This window comes from Anoplolepis gracilipes, chromosome 3 (assembly GCF_047496725.1).
Source record: "Anoplolepis gracilipes chromosome 3, ASM4749672v1, whole genome shotgun sequence".
NCBI lineage: Eukaryota > Metazoa > Arthropoda > Insecta > Hymenoptera > Formicidae > Anoplolepis > Anoplolepis gracilipes.
In genome coordinates this window covers 6,102,086-6,124,999 of record NC_132972.1, presented here as the reverse complement: position 1 = coordinate 6,124,999, position 22,914 = coordinate 6,102,086, and the positions used below count along the sequence as shown (strand labels likewise).

General features: G+C 30.6%; 1 protein-coding gene and 1 long non-coding RNA gene across 18 annotated transcripts in view; one reads left to right on the top strand and one right to left on the bottom strand.

Annotated features, from left to right (window-relative positions):
• Mtd (TLD domain-containing protein mustard) overlaps positions 1–22,914 on the bottom strand; it is a 131,240-nt gene that overhangs the window by 11,933 nt on the left and 96,393 nt on the right. For 10 of the 16 annotated variants that reach the window (XM_072888357.1, XM_072888360.1, XM_072888355.1 and 7 more), the window contains 10 exons: positions 19,603–19,760; positions 19,125–19,514; positions 18,840–19,043; positions 18,381–18,740; positions 18,133–18,287; positions 17,321–17,479; positions 16,421–16,587; positions 14,337–14,499; positions 10,559–10,787; positions 9,639–9,725 (listed from right to left, as the gene is read on the bottom strand). In XM_072888357.1, coding sequence (XP_072744458.1) covers positions 9,639–9,725; positions 10,559–10,787; positions 14,337–14,499; positions 16,421–16,587; positions 17,321–17,479; positions 18,133–18,287; positions 18,381–18,740; positions 18,840–19,043; positions 19,125–19,514; positions 19,603–19,760 — 2,072 coding nt within the window. Of the gene's footprint in view, positions 1–6,436; positions 7,201–9,638; positions 9,726–10,558; positions 10,788–10,911; positions 11,451–14,336; positions 14,500–16,420; positions 16,588–17,320; positions 17,480–18,132; positions 18,288–18,380; positions 18,741–18,839; positions 19,044–19,124; positions 19,515–19,602; positions 19,761–21,053; positions 21,247–22,914 lie in introns of those variants that run through there. The other 6 variants (XM_072888361.1, XM_072888351.1, XM_072888352.1 and 3 more) reach the window with 6 other exon arrangements.
• On the top strand, positions 20,116–22,712 carry LOC140663851 (uncharacterized). 2 transcript variants are annotated; one of them, XR_012046349.1, is made up of 3 exons: positions 20,116–20,201; positions 21,082–21,459; positions 22,026–22,712. It is a non-coding gene; the product is annotated as an uncharacterized lncRNA (long non-coding RNA). The 2 variants fall into 2 exon arrangements; XR_012046350.1 differs by lacking the exon at positions 20,116–20,201 and adding an exon at positions 20,231–20,373.

Here is a 22,914-nt window from a genome sequence, read left to right as displayed (position 1 = left end):
ATGACGGGTCGACTGTTAACAAACCAAAGGTAGAAAAAGAGAGACATTGACGATGCCATTCGATTTGCCAAAAACGCTTTTAATGACGCCGGTGTTTTAACAACATTCGTAATAATCAACTTCCGTATGCCGTTATGAAATTTCCGATGAATTTCCATATATTTATTTTGCGAATTTCAAATAATTTTTTTTCTTTTTTTATGCAAGGACAACACACAAAATAACTAATTTTCTGAGGTTTGATTTTTAAGTAAAAATACGATATTTTTGTTATCAATATATTACCATAATTTAAAATTATAAATATATGCCAAGGTAGATTGTAACACTAATAACATAAATTACTGCTTTTGATTAGAGTGAGATGAGAACTGGCATTTGCAGTTAGTTTTAAAATAAATATAATATTATTTTAAAAATATATAATCCTAATAATATTTTTATAAAACAATCAATATAAACATAAAGTATAAAATATAATACAATAAGATAATAGTGCGTATATAACTATTTCACATTATTACTTGACGATGTTTCATGTTATAAATCTGAAGAAAATTTTGTCAAAAGCAGGAAGTAGCAAATAAAGCATCATTTCTTTCTAATAATTTAAACAAAATAGATAAAATAAGCTTAAATACAAGTTTTGATATTATCTTGCTGTCAAAACATTATAACATTATGACGTCTAAATTAATGATTCGGAAAAGAAATATATTACATTAATATATACATTAATATATAATAGGCAATTATAAACATCCCAGCAATAAATACAATCGTTTATCCGGTGTGTTGCTTTTATCTCTAATTAAAGATTTTCTGCGATATAAAAGATTATAAAAGATGAATGTTATTCAAGATAGATTAAAATAATCGTCTAATGAGTATACCGTAACTATATATATTCACTCTGATTATTGTGATACAAGTATGATTGTCCGACCACGTTTACATATGCTAATATTATGCGTAATTCGCTTTGTACCAGGCGAGACAAGCCGCCATCAATCAAGAGATGAGAAAAAACATTAAATGCGAATTTTCGTATTTGTCGATGAAGATTTCAGTCTCATGCATTATGTATTCTTCATTATTTATTATTATGGACGTAGAAGAAATCTGACTGATTCGAGTGTATATCTAATAGTTTTTTAAATTCTATTTTCAATAAAATCAAAGCAAAGCGGAAACCAATGACTACGTAACAATTGCGAAATATATAGATCACTCAGGCGAGCCTATAAATTGATTCAATTGAGAACCGGCTACCAACGCGATCCGCTAATCGAAATTTCCTGGCAGTTTGCTAAGCGAGGACTGTCATCGCGAGACATAATGCGTGGGCACAGCGGACGTTTATGTCATAAGTATAGTTGAGCAAAATTATGTAATTTTGTACAATGTTGTTTATTATTATGACTGCGAGATATTATATAAGTTTAATATTCTAATATCCGTCTCTTTCTCTCTCTCTCTCTCTTTCTTATTTTCTTTTTCTTTCTTTCTCTAAGAAATTGTATTATATGTCAAAATATTTTTTAGATACATTATAATGCATATATCTTTTACATATATATATATATATATATATATATATATATATATATATATATATATATATATATATATATACACACACACACACACACATCTCATTTTATTATTACTTTTATCCGTTAAATTGTATAATTTTGTAAAATACAATAATTTTATTCAAACTTAAACATAAAATGTGAATCGTTATTTATACGTACAACTTTATATATATTAAAATATTTTATTATCACAGGATTATTTAAATTATGTGATATAAAAGATAAATATTTCATTTCCTTTGTGCGATTATCATAAAATGCAATGCGTGACGTATTTTATAAATAAATTGTGCTATTTGACGATTTGAAATAATATAAACAATGATTTTATTGCACATACGGAAAGTTCATAAAAGGCAATAAAAGCCAGTCGCGAATCACGAATGTTAGTTATTCAAGGAGATCGGGAAACGGCTATCGAAAGATTGCGAAGGGTGACTGTGATCGTTATTGACAATCGCGTGAAAACGTCCGATTTCCTTTACAATTCCGAGATAACCGGACGGGAAATAAATATGAAAGTTAATGAGCCTGCAATTCGAATACCAACACCCGAATGCCGCTCCACGCTGGACGTACTGTTTTTATTACGTTGCAGTATTCCTAAACAGAACACAGCTATTATGAGATTTAATTATATAGCTTACGTCATTTTATTTTCCTAAATCAAACACAATTACATCGGAATCATATGTATAATCTTTCCCATAACTTTGTATATATTAAGATAAGTATACGTTGTATATATTAAGATAAGATTACGTTTTATTTTTCTACTTTATACTCATAAATAAAAAATTATAGATTTTTTTATGAAGAGAAATAAAATTTATGCTTCTTAAAAGTTTCTTCAGTCATAAATACAAATCGCAACATGTCTATCTTTGGTGAAAAAAAAAAAAAAAAAAAAAAACAATAATCGCGTTTTCTTATTGCACGAAAAAAACACAAGTTATGATTCATAGAACTGTTGAACATATAATAAATATATACAATAATTATGTAAATATTATCTAGAACATATTAAATAATTTACCATTTTTATACAATTTTCCGATACTTTTCTTTTCTAATATTCTAAAAAAAAAAATATAAAATAAATTCTTTATACACAAAATATATATAATACAATTTCAATTGAAGAAGTTAATTGAAGGTTTAAAAAACTTGAAGATTCATAAGCAAAAAAAATTCCTAAAAGGAATTTTAAAGCAAATGATATAATATATATTTAAATGTGAAAAGAAAAATGTGTTGTCGATTGTGCATACACGTCTATCTACAAATAGATAATACATGTCATGAGTCGTCGAAATTGTAAAAATAAAAGTTAAATAAAAATATAAAAGTAAGAATTTTCGATCTACAAAAAGGATTTTCAAAATAATGGTTAAATGTAAATATGACTGATGTAGATGTAATACTCGCACCGAATGAAAGTCCAGTTTACGAGCTGTTGATTAAGCCAATAAAATAAAGTACATGATGTATGAATCTGAGAATATTCATTCGTCCTACTTTGAATCCAACATTTGGAAGCAACATAATCGATTTTTTTCATTCATATTTTAGATGGGATTATACATTCAATATTACAAATAAATATTATATATTATATATTAAAAATAAATTGATTTATTTTGTTTTAATTAAAATCAGCAGTTTAGTTAAATAAACAATTTAACTTAATAAATGCATTAGAACATATGAATTTCTTTAATATTATTAAAATTAGAACAATATATTATTATTATTGTTATTGTTCTACTTGAATTTGGAAATCAATAATTGAAAAGAAGAGAAAAATGTCACTTTGACCGAGTTGTGAAAACATCACAACTCGGTCAAAGTGACATTTTTCTCTTCTTTTCAATTATTGATTTCCAAATTCAAGTAAAACAACAACAATAATAATAATATATTGTTCTAATTTTAATAATATTAAATAAATTCATATGTTCTAATGCATTTATTAAGATAGCGAACCAAAGAAAGTCGATTTTTAATATATGAGATGTATATTGATTACTATTACTATAAAATTTACTATTTACTTCCGCATTATTCATGTGCAGCAAGAAAAAGATTAATGTTTTGGAATCAATTTTTTCCACGAAAAACCATCCATCTTTTCATAACATAACAATAAACAATAATGTCATTTGTGTGATTATACGCATATATAACCTTCGTCCAAAAAGTTTCGAGATTAAATTTATCGCAGATAAACCAGAAATATACCTAATTTTGTTTTCAATACAATAACGTAATAATAATAAGATAATATAACGTAGGGTCATTTCTTTAATGTGCGAATTTATTGTTAAATCTGCTTTTGCGATAACTGCTATACATATTAGACTATACATGTCAGACATTTTGATCATCAATTTAGTTGCATCAATGAACAAGCAAGGAATAAAGTTAGATTTTATATGAAGTTTATAACCAGAAATAGCGGTGATTATAAGCTTTATACAAATACACTGTTATGACTTAAGTCAAGAAATTTCGTGAAGTATTACAAGAAAAAATCAAAACTAAAGGGATTTTTTTGTTTTCTTATTTAATAAAATGGCATCACTAAGTTTTCTTGCTTCAAAAAAACAATCTCCAAATCTTAGTATACACTCAATGTAATTTTCAAGTATTAGCTTCCTCTTTTATGAATTATTCAATGTTTTACAGTGAGTGCTCCATTATTTATTCGTACCAAGAAAGAAATAAATGATTATTCGGTTTTTGAATTGCAGGAGATGATATGTGATTGTGTTTGTTAAATGCAGCAACAAATAGTGACAATTGTTCGAATCTCACTTATTATTACAATATTTATAAATGAGCCGAAAACGAATATATAAATAAATAAATAAATAAATATATATATATATATATATATATATATATATATAATCTATGTGTGTGTAATGATGAGAAAGATCTTCAATTTCAAAAGTCAACATTTAAGTAACTCGAAATTTGATTCGAAAGAGAATCGTATCATAAAATGATAAAGTAAAAAGTTTATTTGATTGAGGAGATCGTTATTTGCAGCGCAAAGTAACTTTACAATAGAACAAAATTTTTTTCCAAGATAAAACTGAAAAATTATTCATCTTATTGTTGTTTTATACAATGAAAAAATCTCTATAGATTTTTCTATACACATTTAACATCATATTCAACTTTATCGTGTTTATCTCTCTTTCTTTCTTTCGTTTTCACCTTTTAAAATTTGCACCTAAATTTGTTTCTTATCACAGATTGTAAATTTTTTCCCAAAACCTATGAATGAATTTGAATATTTCGAATTTGTTTAAATGATTTATTGTAAAGAATCGATTTCACGAAAAAAGAACAGGAAACAAAAAAATTTAGAAAACTTTTTAAATCTTTTGCTTTTATACATTTTTCTCTTTTTTTCCTTTCAAAAACTGTTTTAACTCTAATTTCTGTTCACTTATTTAAAATATATTGATAATCGGTAATAAATTATTGATTTGTAACAATTCAAAACTTAAATAGATGTTGATTCGGACCGGCACTTTGTAGAGACGGTCTCTAATTCGATGAAAGGTGAGTTTATTTAGACTCAACTAAAGACCGGTTGGAAATACATACTTAACTACAAACAGTTGCTCTTTTCAAACTATCGGCGTGTAAATTAGTTATTATGAAATAGAGTGCAAATAAATATACGTAAATATGCGTTCGTGAATTGCTTTATTATACGGGCAAAAAAAAATATTATAAATATTTGTTTATCTTGACAAATTTGATTTTAAATGAAATATTCGCAAATGAAGAAATTAATATATTAATTGCTACATATTTTAGTTTAAAAATAACAGCCATCTTTTCCTTCCTCTTACTCTTTTTCTTTGACGATAATCATTTGATTCAAATATATGGTACAGTACACAATATAAAAATAACATACAAACTTTATATATGTATATAAATATAAAATACAGAATGTCTGTGATAAAATAATACTTGAATAACTCGTAAGAGGTAGGTGTTAGAAAATAATTGTCCCAATAAAAGTTGTGGAATATATAAAGGTCAAGTTGGGAATGTCATCACCTTACTACTTCATATTTTGGCGTACATTTATTCAATTTGGTTTTTTTAATGGAACCATCCTAATTTGTTTATATAAATCGATTCTTCGCAATATTCCTAAAAAGTTATAAGATGGCCAAAAATTGAATAGCTTACGAGATATTTATACTTTAAGTTGATAAAATTTTACATAAATTATTTAATTTTTGGCCATCCCCTACTCTTATAACTTTTACGCTAAATATTAAGAGGAATCAATTTATATAAAAAAATTGGGACGGTTCCATTTAAAAAACTGAGTCGGACAGATACTGAAATATAAAGTAGTGGTATAGTAATGACATCATACCTAGCTTACTCCCGCTATATATCCCACAACTTTTATTTGACAAATTATTTTTTAACATCTACTGTTTACGAATTATTTAGTCTATTTTATTTCGGATACCTTGCATATACATAACAATAGTAATTCTTATTCTATTCGTAAAATAATTTTTCATTCGAATAAATATGCTATAAAACTCACAATTTGGGAATCTTTCGCGTCAACAATTTAGATCTTAAACTTTGATTTTATATGATGCCTCGTACGGGTCAATGTAAATTAGATATTCTGATATAGCCGCGCTTCTAGAGAGAAACATATTTACATTATTACGTAACTCTAAACTGCATTCCTGACAATTCCATAATCGGACACATTCGCTCCGCGAAAAGAAGTAAGTGCGATTAAAAAGCGCAGATATGTTTGTCTCAACTCTGACCTTTACCTTCGTTTGCTTTTTCAAGAATCTCTTGATAATCTTGGAGATCGGATTCGGCATTTTTGACTTCGGCATCTTCGTTATCTTTGATGAGTACTAAAATCGCGGGTTAATACACTTTTTTCCGCTGTCTTTTTTCGTTAACAAATGAAAAATTGTAAAATATGTTTACATTATGTTTTAACACTTGAACTGTAAATTTCCTCAAACTGTGCAAAACTTGTCCGAAGAAGGGAAAAATGCAGCACGCACAAAAGAGTTACAAAAAGAAATACTGTTCACTCTTGTATACATATATATAATCACGTTCTTTGAAAAATTACCACTATCGTATCTACTGACTCTTAAACTCCATAATCAATTTTTATATTAATGAATAAAATTAATTAAAACTGCGTTAAGTGATTTTAATGTGGCTATCACATATCGTAATGTCAACAGATATTATTTACGTATTCTTTCTATATATAGACTCATTCGAAAATACGAGCTTTACTTTGTGAAGACTACAGTCAGACTGGAGCTTTCGAAGTAAATCTAATACATTCATATAAGCGACGAAGAGTAAGAGAAGGGGGAGAAGAAAAAGAGCGACGCATATTCTTGGGGCAGAGGCTTTTCTGACGACTGCGCATCCTCGATTGCGCAGCACGTGCTACCTATCGTTCTAAATCTTTCATACCGATAAATCTCTTGAACAAAGTTGAGATTTCTGTCTATTACATAGAAAAATATTATTTTGGAAAGTATCTCTTCTATGTCATAAAACTTTCACTCAAAAACATTAACCTTCTAAAAAAAAAAAAAAAAAAAAAACATTCAAAATATTAAAAAGAGTTGTTCCTTCTCATCGATAAAAATCAAGAATCGCTATCCCTTTTATTTGAAATGTATTGTACTTAATTTTTTTTTATTTGCTGGATTGTAAAATTTCTTCCAATTTTTTCCTTTAATTTGAAAAGTAACTTTGCGTATAACTACTATTCATTTTTGATGTGTAAAATTAATGACTTTATCAAACGTGTATTCCCGCGCGTGTGGAAAGTTTTGTACATGATATATTGTGTGTGTATCTTGTGTAACAATAGTTAAGCGAAATTTTAGCTGAGATGGATTTTTAAGTGATAAACACCGCGTAAGCATCTAAAAATAAATGAAAGCATGCACATATGATATCTAATATTTTATTTTTAAACAATTAGATCGCGAAGTATTTGAAAACAGAAAATTTCTCTAATTATGAATACGCATGGATTATTCGCTTTTATTATATCAGTAATGACATGATTTTCCTTCATTTTCTAAAAAATATTGAACAACTTTGGAGATATTTATGTTAAAATTAATTTTTAATATTCTTATTAAATCTTTGAATTATTCTAATATATTTGTACTTTTTGTTATATTTAAATTATTTTTATACTAATATTATACATTCTGACGACTTTTATTATTTACTTTTGCGACTTTTTACAATAAATTTTAGGAAACCAACTTTTGTTATCTAAAATCGATAAATGATTATAATCAGTATAAGTCATATCTTCTTTCGGCTGACCATTTGCTTTTATCCTGAGGTATTTATAAATGCAAAAGGGGAGATGTATAATTATTTATTTTATTTTATATGAAATTTAAGCTTGTATTGATTTCTTCTATATATTTAATTTTTTTTCGAAAAATATGTTAATATAAATGTAAAAAAAATTAAATAAAAAAAAAAAAAAAATATTTTCTCAGTTTAATCTCATCATCTGTAATATATTCGGATGTGATTAAATATGCCATCTCCTCTTAAAACGAAGAAAAAAAGTATATGTTTTATATATTAATAAACAACGAGTGCGTCGAAATATTCCCAAGAAATGTTATACATCTGTGTCAATTTACACCGACTGTGTCAATTCTCATCAATGCAATAATGCAACTCGCTTATCAATTATGCAAGCGTCCGAGCAGTTCGTAGAGCATGATTCTACGACACAAAATGGTCTATCTATATTATTAATATTTCGCAAGGCACTCGTTTCACTCAATGTCTAAACTTCACTCTTTTTTCGTACACGTTTCCAATATTCGTTTCCATAAGGAAACATTAATATTAATGACCTTTTAATACAAAGGAATCAAGTGCTTTCAGCCGAATATATTTTCTTTAAGAAAATGTAACGCGCTTTCCACTTCTTCATTTACTTTTTCATGCTAACAAAGTTTTTCGCTCCGAGTCCAGACACATCAATAATGCGGTGCTAATGTCTATCGCAATTATCATCTCACCTTGAAATCGATAATTCTCATTGTTTTCGACGCGACAGCGATTTGCATGAAACCGTGCCCGTCGCGTGAGAATCGGATAAAAATGGAAAGTGCGTTCTACAAGTATTTAATCAAGTCGGAATAGAAGTCCACGAGAAGTCGTAAAAGGAAACACTGGAATGTATGGTGAGAGAAACAGAGAGAGAGAGAGAGAGAGAGAGAGAGAGAGAGAGAGAGAGAGAGAGAGAGAGAGAGAGAGAGAGAGAGAGAGAGAGAGAGAGAGAGAGAGAGAGAGAGAGAGAGAGAGAAGGAAAGAGAAACGGTAATAACAATGCGATACGATAAAATATTATGTGCATGCGCGAGTTAGAGAGTATCGAATGAGTGCATGCTGCACATTCATCTAGATTCTAGTCAAGTGTCTTCTACACGCCGAGGAGGGATAGATGCATGCAATCTATTTTCGACAGTGGTGTGCGATTTATTAAGACCATAAGATAAATATATCTCAAATAAGGTTCAACTGCAAAGAATTACTCGTTATTAACGAGAAATTCTGATTAAAGAGGAGAAAATTTCTCTCATATTTTCTGTTTATCAATGTTCGTACATTACTGAGAATGTGAGTGAAGAGGGTTTAAGAAATTCTAAATAAACTATTTTCTCGTGACAATTATAATGTATACGTAATACAAGTCGTAGTCGAATGCACCGATAAAACGAACCATCCAAGCGGGTAAAGCGATTAAAAAAAAAAAGAAAAAAAAAGGAAAAAAATACAAAACGGTAGATACGGTCGCAACATCGCTTGACAACGCGTCAGGTGCACCCGAGAGTTCTAACAAGGGTCTAGGGTGCGGCAATGTTATCTAAAAGGTGCATTGTTCAACATCGAGCAATTAGGGTGCCTAGGATAGATATCGATCACCGGGAGGTAGGGATTAATCGATACCTCCGAATCCTGGATCTGCTCGGAATCGGCCGATGTGCTCGAAGTCTTCAGGATGCTGTACAGCTTTACGTAGGGAGCCTTGATCAACTGTCGGCCAATCAACAATCGGCCGTCTTTAGCAGATGTTCTCGGTCGCGACATCGTCGAGGTTTAACGGACCTCGTGCGATCCTCGCGTCGAATATATCGATAGAAGCCGCACATTTCAACGCGTCGACGACAATCGTAACCAACATCGAGAGCCAAATCGAGCGGACTTTGATGTTATCGTCATTAACGGTGAATCGCAATTCCACGAAATATTTGGCATATCTCGACACGATATTCGATAGCCAGTCGACACGAGGATCGGATTATCAAAGAAATAAATACGAATGGTGATGCAAAATTGCAAGGAAAGAGGTCATTGCAATTTAAAGAAAACAACAGAAATAATAACTTTTCTTTCTTCAATAAAAATTATATAATATTGCAACAATTAAAATTAGTGATACGTATTATATATTTTATATTAAGCTTGAAATCAATTTTCCTGTAATTTTAAACAAAAGCCGACAAAATTTTTCGCATTACATATTTTCATTAACGTGAGAGACGCACAAATTGAAGTTCTAATTAATATAAAAATTCTTTAAGCATTAAGTTATGTAATAATAAGTTTATAACTCGTATCAAAGAGATAATCATTCAAAAAGATAATAAAAAAATCTATTATATATTTATTTATCAGACAAAAGTCCAGAGGTTTTAATCTTCCATTAAACAAACACCTTCGTAATAAAGTCTATCTAAATGTTATCTTAAAGCATCATGAAAAAAATATCTTTCTATTAATAATTTCCATCGCTCTATCCCGTCGATATCGCGTATACAACTCACGTATTGTAACAGCCAAGATATAAAAAAATACAAGATACTCACCTCCCAGGACTCCCTTGTCAACTCGCTGATGTCATCGCCTTGTCCGTCGCGAGCTTTATTCTCCTCCGTGGAATCCGTACCCTCGCCGCTCTCGTGGGGCGACAATTCCGGCGACAGGTCCGTGTCGGTGTCAGACAGAATATAACCGCGTTCTCGCCAGTAATTCTCATCCAGTTCGCCGTAAAGATTTGGCACCCACGCATGAATAAACCTATATAGATCGTCCACTCTGTAAAAAAAAAAAGCAAAGAGAATATATCAATCTTGTGTTATCAAAAAAAGGAAGCTGTTTGTGCTGCGCAAATTAGTGTCCTTCAACGTCAAGCACAAACTTGTGAAACGCGGAGCTTTACCTGCGATGCAGAATGGGCATCACGTTCGTCACCGCTCTCCTCATATGTCGATTGTAAATAAAATCCATCATACCGCCGAACGTGTTCATCATGACCGCGTTCATCCAATTCATAGCAACGCGATCGCACGGTACACTACGTTAAAAGCGAGAGGGACGATAACGCGCAACACGAGAGAGAGATATAATTCCTCGAGGACGCAACAGACGACGCGTGTCCGCGGCTTCAAACAGCGCGTCAGCTGACCGCACTACGGAACGCGAGAATTATCGATGTTCGCGCAAAATGTCGCAGCGACGATCGTTATCAGCTATCAGAGACCGATTCTAACCTCGCAATATTTTTAGAGATCCCTGTTTGACGTCCGACTTTTTTTTAACTCTGCGCACGAGACCATGTGTTGAAAATTTATAAGAAAAGCTCTTCTTATTTTGACAGAATACACGTGACACTCGTGATGCGCGGAAGAAACGAGCGAAAAACGCAGAACAAAACTAGCAGATACGTCGTGAATGTCGAGACTCGTTATACGTTATACATGTCACATGTCACGTGCTGATTCGCTTGGTACACCTGCACTACTCTTGTTGTTTCATATATACATACCCGCCACGAAACATATACCGTTTGCCGTATCGCACTCGCGTATCGCTAATTGCATATTTCAGTCTTCACAGTCTTTTTTTCTAAAAGTTTTTAGAAATGAAAAGAAAAGTAATAGTAAGTTTTAAAAGAAAAAGAGTTTTTTAAGACAAAAATAAAAGCAACAATAAAGGCATATTCTATTTTCACTACTCCGTACGTAAATAAAAAAAAATTACTTCTCTTTAATCTATTTTTAAATCGATACGAAGTTTTTCTCTGACTACGTCAACTACTAAAATAATACGGTATAAAAATAAATTTTAACATTTCGTTACTATTAAATGCCATTATTATAAACAATCTATTACACAAATCAAAATGTTATACTATTACATGGCGTGTAATAATATTTTATAGTAAATATGTTCAGCATTTCTAAAAATGTAAACTGCACAATCCACCTTTATATTGCAATATTTTTTTCATTTGATTTATATCATACTATTAAATTTTATTTATATAAACTCTTTCTTAAATTTATTTTAAAATATCCCTTTTACAAAAGAAATATGAGGAAGATATTTTAATTAAAAAAGATGATACAATATTAAAAATTAAGAAATTAATAGAAAAATAAGTATATATGTTTATATATGAATAACTATAATAAGTAAATATATATATATATATATATATATTTTAACACACTTGACGTAAAACTTATTAATTATATTTGTTAGAAATATTTTTGTTATTTTCTTTGTAGAAAAAATTAATAAAATTTCAAAACGATAATTTTATACAGCAACAATCAATTATTTTATAATAGCTTTACTAGATTTTTTGAGAATGCATCATGCTTCAAAATGTTCTATTCTAGAATAATCTTGGCTTATAGAATTAAAAAAAAAAACATTTTAAATCAATATAGTTCAATAAATAAGTTAATAAAAAATATTAAAAATATATTTTTTTTAAGAATGAATAATATGATATATATAGAAAGATATATCAGCATCACTTTTTATATAAAGTTAGATATTAAATAAAACGGCTTGATTTCTACTTATTGTTAGTCTATCACGTTTCAACATATCGATTTCTCGAAACACTTATAAATGTTAATGAGATTTTTATTTTTAACAATATTATTTATCTGATAAAAATAAGATTTAAGAACATGATTACTGAGAATCTATATTGATATATGGAAACGAGGTCGTTCTCAAGAGACCTTAATCCAGCTGAGTGCTCAACTAAGAACGATCTTAATTGTCTGCAGCTCGATACAACCGATACTGAGAAGCGATTGATATTTGTAAACAAGTGGAGTCTCAAAAGGACTGTCAACGAGATTTATATGATATAATAATATAGGTAGATGATTGATTCAAAATTCTCAGAATTAAGATCATTATCTTGATTAACAACTTTCAACAAAAACAGACTATGTAAGCGAGACATATATCTATTTTTCTTTTCAAATTAAAGCTATCACACACTTATTTAATTTTTTTAAAGATATAAAATAAATAAATTATAAAGTAAAAAAAGATTCTAAAGTAAAAATATATTATGCATTATTTGTCCACAAATTATAATATTCTTTTACTTTATTTAGTATATATACTTTACTATACATGTATAAATTTATATTTCTGACACAAAGTACTCACATTATTTCATTTTTCTAATAATTTTTAAACACACGACCAACAAGTTTAAAGCAAGAAAAACACTGGCAGTCAAAGCTTAGTAAAACTCGATCAAGCATCAACGATGTTATAAATAGAAAATCCGGCGGCAGAGACGAAAATCTATTTTGCGACGTGAAGCATGTGTCCGGTCGTAATATATTCTGGATGCCGCTCTTCGCGGATGTATACGTAAGTCGACCATACATACAAAAATAATACGCGGGGAGATTTTTTCGCATGAAGGAAAATTACCGACGCGTGTCTGCCCGAAAAAAAAACAACATTCAGCGAATATTTATTCTGGCACGATCAAATGATCATGACTTATCGCAAACAATGCTGCATCTGTAACTCTAATTTTTCGACGACAACTCGTTAAAAACGAGACGACAGTCATTAAAAAAACACCAGTCTTAATATAAATATAGATTTCAGGAATGTATAAATAAAAAGAATTGTGAGTCTCCTGTTTTACATATGACAACCTTGGTGATTACCAGAATGAAACATCAAAACAATATCAAAAATACTATTTATAATTTTTCAAATTAATTTTTTTCTAAATTTTTGGAGATTTTAGAAAAAAATTTTATTTTTACATTTAAATTTTCAGAGTAAAATTATAACTATTAAATATAAAAACGTAACAAAAATGTTATTTCGCAAAAAGTTTCGGTAATTAATTTATGTAAACAATCAAATATTATAAACAAGTAAATTCGAAAACTGAGCGATTAAGAGTCAAACGCGGATGTTAGTGCGTCAATTTCGCAGAAAATAATTTTTCTGTGAAATTGATAAGTGCACAGAGCACATATTTTACTTGGTGTATTTACCAAGATTTAAATTTTCATTTTTGAGAATTTTATAAACCTCTCCTTACTATCTGATCAAATATTATGCATTATTATAAAAAATTATTGTTTAATTTTTTCATATATGTCTTAAAATTAAAAAAATTTATTATGTACTATTTCAAAGAGGCTATATAAACACTTTAAACAATTAAAATCAGAACTTTAAAATCGAATGACTCCTTAACTAATAACACTCGCATCCCTTCGCTTCTTTCCCTTGTCTTATACATATATCAAATTAGAATAAAAATATGTATCGAGAGATCACAATATGAGAAAGTATTACCTGTTGCGTGGTACGCTGAACCAATACTCGGGACGCAGTTTCTTTTTGCCATAGCTCATAATTGGCGTCGATCGCGGTATTTTCTTATCCTTCGGTCTTCCCGTTCGTAGCCTCAGGTACAACGGTGGGTCTTCGCAGGAACGTGCTGGCCGTGGGATCAGTTCTGCGTAATGCGAGAAGTGTTTATCAATATAGATCGAATATTTATTAATTAATAAAAGTTGCATAATTGACGGAATTATCTTTACACGTCCGATATAATCCGCGAGTTTAGACAACATATGTGCGATTTACGATTACATCGTAATAAACAAGTTTTGTTACGATAAGAAGTCCGAAGTTCTTGAGGAACTACTGACAATGAGAGAATCACATACGCAAATACACAAACAGGTCAAAAATACGAATAAATTTTGGAAAACGAGGCAAGCACATTATCACAAACAAAGGTGAAAAGAGAGTGTTAGAGTAAGAATTATTCTGTGAAAAGAACGTTAATGATAATAGACATAATGCAGAAATAGCGATTGTACAGATATATTGTAGAAGAATCCGATTATATTTATACAAAATACGTGCAGCAAGAAATTGTGATGAAATAGAATAATAACCATTACAGTGATATAATAACGGTTATCACACAATGTAATCGCCGTGTGTGAAATTGCACAAATCATGTTTAATGCATGACAGGAAATAAAATCGCGAACAGACAAAAACATGTTGGATATTTTTCAAAATAAAGAGGCAAATAAAAAATTGAGGATTCGTGACACAAGGAGAAGAGCAAGCTAATACTGTATGAACCTACCCAGGCCTTCGAGTTCGGGAAAATTAGGTGCTTGGACTAGAGGGACAACAGAAACAAATGACATTACTGCATTAGTATGAACCTATTGCTATCTAAATAATGAAACCCGTTGTGCTAATCTGAAATGAATAAAATATTACTGGAGAGAAAAAGATAGAAAGATAATTGAGTAATCAATGCAGAGAAATATATAACGGTTACTACTGACGTCTATAATATAATCGAGCATATCACATCTTGCAGAAATATAGTTTAGTTTAACACGATTATCCGATTTTATCAGATTATTGGAAGAGATTAATATATGTATAAAATTGAAAATTCTACGCTAAAGGTACACATTTTAAAAGTTGCAATTAAAAAGTTATCATTTAAATAGTGCAAACAAGATGCGTTCGCTACATGCAATGTGGCACAAAGGGTTTCAAAATTCTAGAAATGTATTCATATGTTCTGTTTGTAAAGAGATATGTTACAAAAATGCTTGCTAAGTTAAATCTTTTCGTCAAGAGCTTATTTATTGAAAAATATATATTAGTGTAGATATATATATATAAATTAGAGTTTAAGTAAAGGTAAGGTAAGATTGCTGACTATAAAAAAAGGAAAATAAATATAAAACATCACGTCATTTTAGTACTTAATATTATTTTTTCCATAAATACTAGATACGTGTCCTATCGAATAAAAGCGATATAGTTCAGTTGTAGTTCAGTTTCAATGAAGTGACATATAGAATTGACAATGATAAACAATGATAATCTAAAATCTAAAACAACGATAAACTACTTTAATATACACCAAGGGAAGCGCATTTGGTTATCAATTTCAAATCTACCTGGCGATATAAGACAGAATTGAGAATTTAGAAAATATGAAAAATCATTTTTTGCAGAAATCTGTAACAATTTATAGCCAAAAGCGCTCGAATCCTAAGACGGGAGCGATAAATTGACAAAACAACACTGTTTAAAAAGCTATCTATGCATTTTCGAGTGAGTGCAGTGCATGATACACCTACTAATCCCGTTTCCTTATCACTTCTTAAATTCTTTGCATCGTATGTATATAACTAATCGATTCTAATATCAATGATATATAATATATGAACGTGTAACAGTAATGAGTGTCTTTTTTTTTTTTTTTTTTTTTTTGTGTGAAAGGAAATTCTGTTGGAATATGCCTTCACGATAATTAGATTATCCATTCCAATAAGAACATGAAATAAGATTATGGATATGTCTCTATGTGTGCATATAATAGCGATACTTACTGTCGAAACTCACAAATAATTCTGGCATATCTTCGACCGAGACCATACTGCGGTAATCCAATCGCGGCGGAATCGTCGAGGTTTTACTACCTCGACTACTGTCGACGCTGCTGCTGCCGGAGGATGTTAAAGGTTGCTGTCTAATAAAGGTACCTACGGAAGAGCGCCTGAAAAAAATTCATAAAAGATAAAGTTATTAAAAAAAGAAAAGAAAATTTCTTTTCATGGAACAACATTACAAAAACTTTTGAACGACAAGTACATGTTGGTCAACTATCAAAAATGTCCTATTGAGCTTTTTTATTACATATTTAATTTGCACATTCTTGTAGTTCAGAAGTAATATATATAATACACATTTTACAATGGAAATTAACAATCAGAGAGTGTATCAAGTACACAGAGGGAATAACAATGTGACTGCTTGAGGATACTCTAAACACTGTGTTAAATTGATCATGTGTTGGCTGTAAGCGATCTGGAAAGTAGCAACAGCAGTGTCCATCACTGAATTTTTGGAAAACAGTATAATTTACCTGAAAGCAGGAGCCCTCAATCCCGGAGTGTCTTGAAAAACTTAAAAAAACAACCCAAAAAAAGGAGTGTATAAAGAAAAAAAGCATTTTAACTGTAGAATCCTCGAAATATTTGTGAAATTTAGATAATTATTAGACAATGTGTATGTATATAATTTCTTCTTTAATATCTGTAATATTAACACTTTAATCAATGCAGAATATTTGTGTAACAGTTATACCGTTGACAGAGAATTCTACAGAAATAAAACATTCACGAATCGATAAGTACACATATGAAAATTGATCAAGTAGATCGAATAAAAACAGAAAAGATTGCAAAGAGGGATACAACAATGCAAGGTCATATCGGGTCCAGACTCACCCGATGAGGCCTCCTGGACCAGGTGAAAAATTGCCGAAGTCCTGAGAGAGAGAGGAGGCGGTAAGCGGAGGAGTTCCACCCGCTCTACCGCCACTCTCTTCGCTGGGGGTTTTAGCAAACAGGCCGGAGCTAAAGTCACTCACCAGGTTGATCGGCGAGCTTTTTTCCACCACCATTACATATTTTTTGTTAGTTATATCAGAAATTATATTAAAGCGTTAATAAATATCTATATTTATATCGCAAGCAATGTAAGCATAAACATCTTGAAATTTCTCTTTCATCACAATTGACCAAACAATAGTTGTCAATTTTTAAAAAACTAGACTGATTATCTCTTAATGTACCTTCATACTTATATATTCCTTCCGTGAGTTTTGTATTCCGTAATGCTTTTTACATGTGAGAAGCTTTTTCTATATAAGTAGCTAATATGCTATGTACAACAAATGAGGCTATACATGTGCCATAAAAATAAACTTTTAAAGTTAATTATATTTATACAGCAAAGAAACATAACATATAATCTATATAAGGCACAACTTTCTGCTTGCGTGTGAGTAACCTCATTTGTACTCTATATATTAGTCTAAAAGATAGCAAAAAGCAAGTTAAAATAAAAATTAGCGCGGCGATAAAGTTGTTATTTTTTTCAATAAATGCGCTTCCTTGCAAGAACGTTATTCATTCTTAACACATAGAAAAGTGAAAAGATAGAAGCGGTTGTAAAAATCGTATTTAAGTAACTCTCGAAGTAACGTAAAATCTTTTTGTCAATAAGTATCAATGTAACGTGATATAACTTTGTTCACCTTGAGAAAACTTTGCTGAAAACAGAAGAGTGATGGGAATCCGCGCTGTTTGGAAGGCTCGATACCTTGTCAGAGATAGATTTGCTGCTTTCGTCCTCTTTCTCTCCAGTTAAACCTTCCATCCAGGACAATGGATATGATAGACGTTTTAACATCTTTAAAAAAGTGTTAAATTAAATAAATATATCTATGGAAAATATTATTCTGTATGGTGACATAATATAGATATTAAATTTAAATATATATACCTTGTTCCTTCGAGTTTCCTGTTTATCATCTTCCTTATGTTCTTCATCCTTTTCAGACTGCTCCTCTGCATTACTCTCCAAACTAAAAGATACTGAGCTGGCTTTCTTTCTGCCATTAATAGGAGTAGGACCTGCTTCTAACGAGGTCGTAACATTTGTTGGCGCTATCGTTATCGGAGGGACCCAGTCCGAGGATAAAACAATGTCTGCATCTGAGTACACTTTTTTCGATGGCATAGGTTGAACTATCGGAATTGGTGGATTAGGATCACGGATATCGATACCAGAATCATGGCACGACAATTTGACTAGAGATCCTTCTTCGTCCTCGGGAATGGCATTTGATTTAGCTGGTTCCGTCTGTTGCAATCATTATTTATATTGATTTTATTTAATTATAATATAAATTTGACTAATTCTGTTACATTAAAAGTATTAATTAGCGATAATATATATTACCTTATCAGAATTTAATGAATCTTGTTGCTCATCATCAATGGAAAATGTTCGATCTTTACTAGGAACTGCCCAATGATGGTCAAGCATGGAACGTCTGCGTTCTTCTAATGTTCTACTAGCTTGGCCACCACTGCAAAATTCTTTGTCACTACTATCTTTCTCTTTCTCTTTATCTTTATCTTTGGTCGAATTTGAATTCTCCTCCTATATCAAACAGTGCATTTATTTGTTAAAATAAAATTTTAATACTTTATATTACAAATACTGTTGCAGAGGCATACTTACACTTTGGAGATTAGTGGGAGTTACAAGTTCTCTCTCAAAGGCCTTTGGAAAAGCATCGCCATCCCTCTCTGCACAGCTGCATACACTCTCACTATCATCACCCGCTAATTCAGGAAAATTCTCATCTTTTCCCGGAGATTGGCATTTACGATTATCTATTTGGGGTTTCTTCATGTAATAAATTTCGGGTTTTTTGTCCAAATGTCCGGACTCGGTATGGGAGACTCTCATATGCGCAATGTCATAATAAATCGCAGCATTAACAACAAACTCCATTGGAGCAATCACTCCGTAAGATTCAGCACCATGCTCAATAACAAGAGGATCAGATACATTAGGATCAAACATGACTGCATTTGGCGTAACTAACAACACACCACCAACTACACCCTGAAAAAGAAAAAAAAATATATATATATATATATAAATATATTGAAATAGAGCTGTTAAAACTATCAAATAAAATTAAAAGCATTACCTGACCATCGGTGATATGCCTAACATTAATTTTTAGAAATCTTTCTCTAAACGGTTGCTCATCTTCATCTGTAGTTCCACTGGAAGTTCCAAGAGGTGTCTTTACGCGCTCCATATAGCCTGGCTTTGGTGACACTGGTCTTAGATTGTCCAAAAGTTCTGCAAAATCAAATAACATTACAAAATTAAGTGAAAAGTAGTAATATGCATTTTATGAAATTCATAAAAATACATTTAATATTTATTATATATTTATTATAAATGAAAGAAAGTGATATGTGAATACTTTGTGAATGATCCATAATGCAACAATTGTAAAGCTTAAGTCATTTGTAATTACAAAAGAATTGCATGATAACAAGTATATTTCAGTTTACTCTTGATTATTTTCAAGCAATGACTACTGAGAATCTTGAAAGAGAGAAAGAGAGATCTAAAGGTTTTTAAGAGAGACACAATGCAATTATCTAACTACGTTTTTGCAAAGACTTGTATGTCTTGTATATACTTGTTTAAATCCCGCCTGCGTACGTCAGAGAACTCAACCTAACCTCACATTCAGAAAATTCCGACATGACTCGTTATTCGCCGCAGCCTAAGGTATGTGCATGTATAATTTCGACGGAATCAGTAATTTCATCATCTGTTTCATCCGCCACGATATCACAGTCGGACATTATTACACTAGTTTATAGCTTATATCCGCACAGCAATGCGAATCATATGTATGCGCGATGCGCTGTAGACGATCAGTTGACTGAATATATACCAGGTGACCTGTATTTTTGTATTTTCAAAGTTTGCAATAACTATTTATAATAATCAAAATGACAAAAAAATATTGTAACAAAGCGAAAATCAGCAAAAACTAAAAGTGGAGAATTGAAAAGTAGGGTCTAGTTTAATTTAAAAAAATATTTAATATAAAATAATCAAAATAAATTAAAACATATAATATTAAAATAATGGTCTTTTAACTCTCTGTTTTTTTAAAATTATAATGAAAATGTTCTATTGCACACAATCAATATAATGTAAAATGTTCTTATATAAAAACTAAACAAAATCTTTTTAATGTTTTAATTTAAATTTTTAATTGAAAAACTTTTAAATTCAGATTTTAAATTTAAATTTAAATTTTTAATTTTTAATGAAAAAAAATATTTATAATTTTTGCTGATGTATCCTACTTGTATCTCTTTAATTGTATTCTAAAGAAAGTTTTTTTTTTCCTGTTTATCCTTTCGTAAATAAATAAATAAAATAATAACATTAAAAACGTGGCTTCCACACATATAAATAATCGTTCTTACTTTTTTTGGTCACTTTATAAATCTGAATAAAATATGAGTCATCCAGCTTTTTAGAAGAACATTTCGAGATAGATAGTGATAATTCTTATAACCAAAATATACATTGTGTAACGCGCACACATATGTGACTTTAAGCTACCTTTGTGATGTAATTGAGTTTTTCGCAGTGCGCAGCGTGTTGACCACTCGAGTCGCAGATTACAGAAGATGTAAATGCACGATGTAAGACTACGATCGCGTTCAGTACCGTCCTCTTCCCTCCAATCCCGTTTATATTGCAAAACGTGACGACCCGTGCATACGTTGCACGAATGTTGCGATCGCGTGTGCATGTTTCGTGCTGCGGTATAACTAGTGCGATGCGGCAACGGTGACAAAGCGTGATTCCACCCGAAGAAGACGTAAATAAACCTCAAGTTGGAGCAAGTGTGCGCAACAATTTGCTATGTCTATTGTTCCCGCTAAACGGACCAACAGCCAAGTAATAAATCACGAAATTGTGTAACGTCGGGAATTGAGTTTCGTATCGCATTCGTCGTTGAGTAGTTGAGTAGAGAAAGAGAGAGAGAGAGAGAGAGAGAGAGAAAGAGAGAGAGAGAGAGAGAGTTTCTTATCTCGCATTTATGTACAATATAGATATTAATTGTCACTTATGAATATAATCAGATATCGAAAGTACTTTTTATGTAAATACGTATTAAAATTATTTATGTCAGCTGAAAAGTTTTTCATATATTAATTTTTAAAAATTTCTATTTAAATCATTTATTAATGTATTTAATAGTAACGTATTATATTAGTGAAACTCTGCATACAAATAATTAACAATGTGATAATTATTTAATAAATAAAAAAAAAATAAAGAAATTATTTAATAATAATTTCTCCAAAAAATTAATTCTCTCTCTTACAAAACTATTACCTCTATTTCCTTCTCTCTTTTTTTTTCTCTGCTCAGCTGAAAATAAAGTATAATATAATTTTTTAAATATGAAAAATAATGCGCAACATTCTGACAATATATGCGCAGTTTCGAGTTCTAAATTAATATGATTAGTAATTCACGTGAGTAATGAACATATATAAGTGTCTGTATTATCTCTACTTTCAGCGATAGTCAAAAGGTATGGAAGTGTCATGTTCTCAAGGTGACATAATGCAAACAACGTGAAAAGACAAAGCGTATTAGTTACAATAGCATTATGTATCGACTTTTCGGAGACACGTAGCGCGATGTGGTAGCGCATCAATATTCATTCAAGCAGTCGACTTCGTTTATACAGACAGATAATATAACCAATATCCCAATTCTTTTCTCTCTATGTATTTAGTCAAGTAAGTCAATCTCTATCGCGCCTATCGCGCGTATCTGCTCTCCGGATAGCTGCTGCATTATTCATGCCACGTCGCTATGCGTGTATTAAATCTGTCTTGCGCATTAGCATAATGCGCAACAGGATACAGGATATCGCCGGGTCATCGAATTAGCTAAGTTAAACGGAAAAGAATGAAATCGTCATCAATTGCACGCCCTCGTGTATTGCGTCATAAACGGAAAAAAGAGCCTTGTCGTCCTTCGACAACTCGACAGCTGGACAACTATACGTCAACCCTGTACCTAATGTAAATGAGCACTTTAGAGGTCACCAACAATATCTCTTCTTTTACTTCGCAAGAGCAATCCAGCGATGATTAAGCGGTATGTGTAGATTAAGTGACCGAATCATTAACAAATACAATCTTTGTTCCCTTTTTATATTAATAAATAATTATAAAATATGTATTGCACACATAATAATTTGTAAATAAAAAAGATTCTGTTTTATTGTTTTTTGCACTAAACAATAATATATACTTTCTAGAGATTTATAGTGCTTTCTCGGAAAAAGGTTTTTCAAAATTTTCAATGACATTTAAAAATTAGGATCTCTCCCTCTCTCTCTCTCTCTCTCTCTCTCTCTCTCTTCAGAGTTCTAAATCCGTAACTATAAAATCTTACA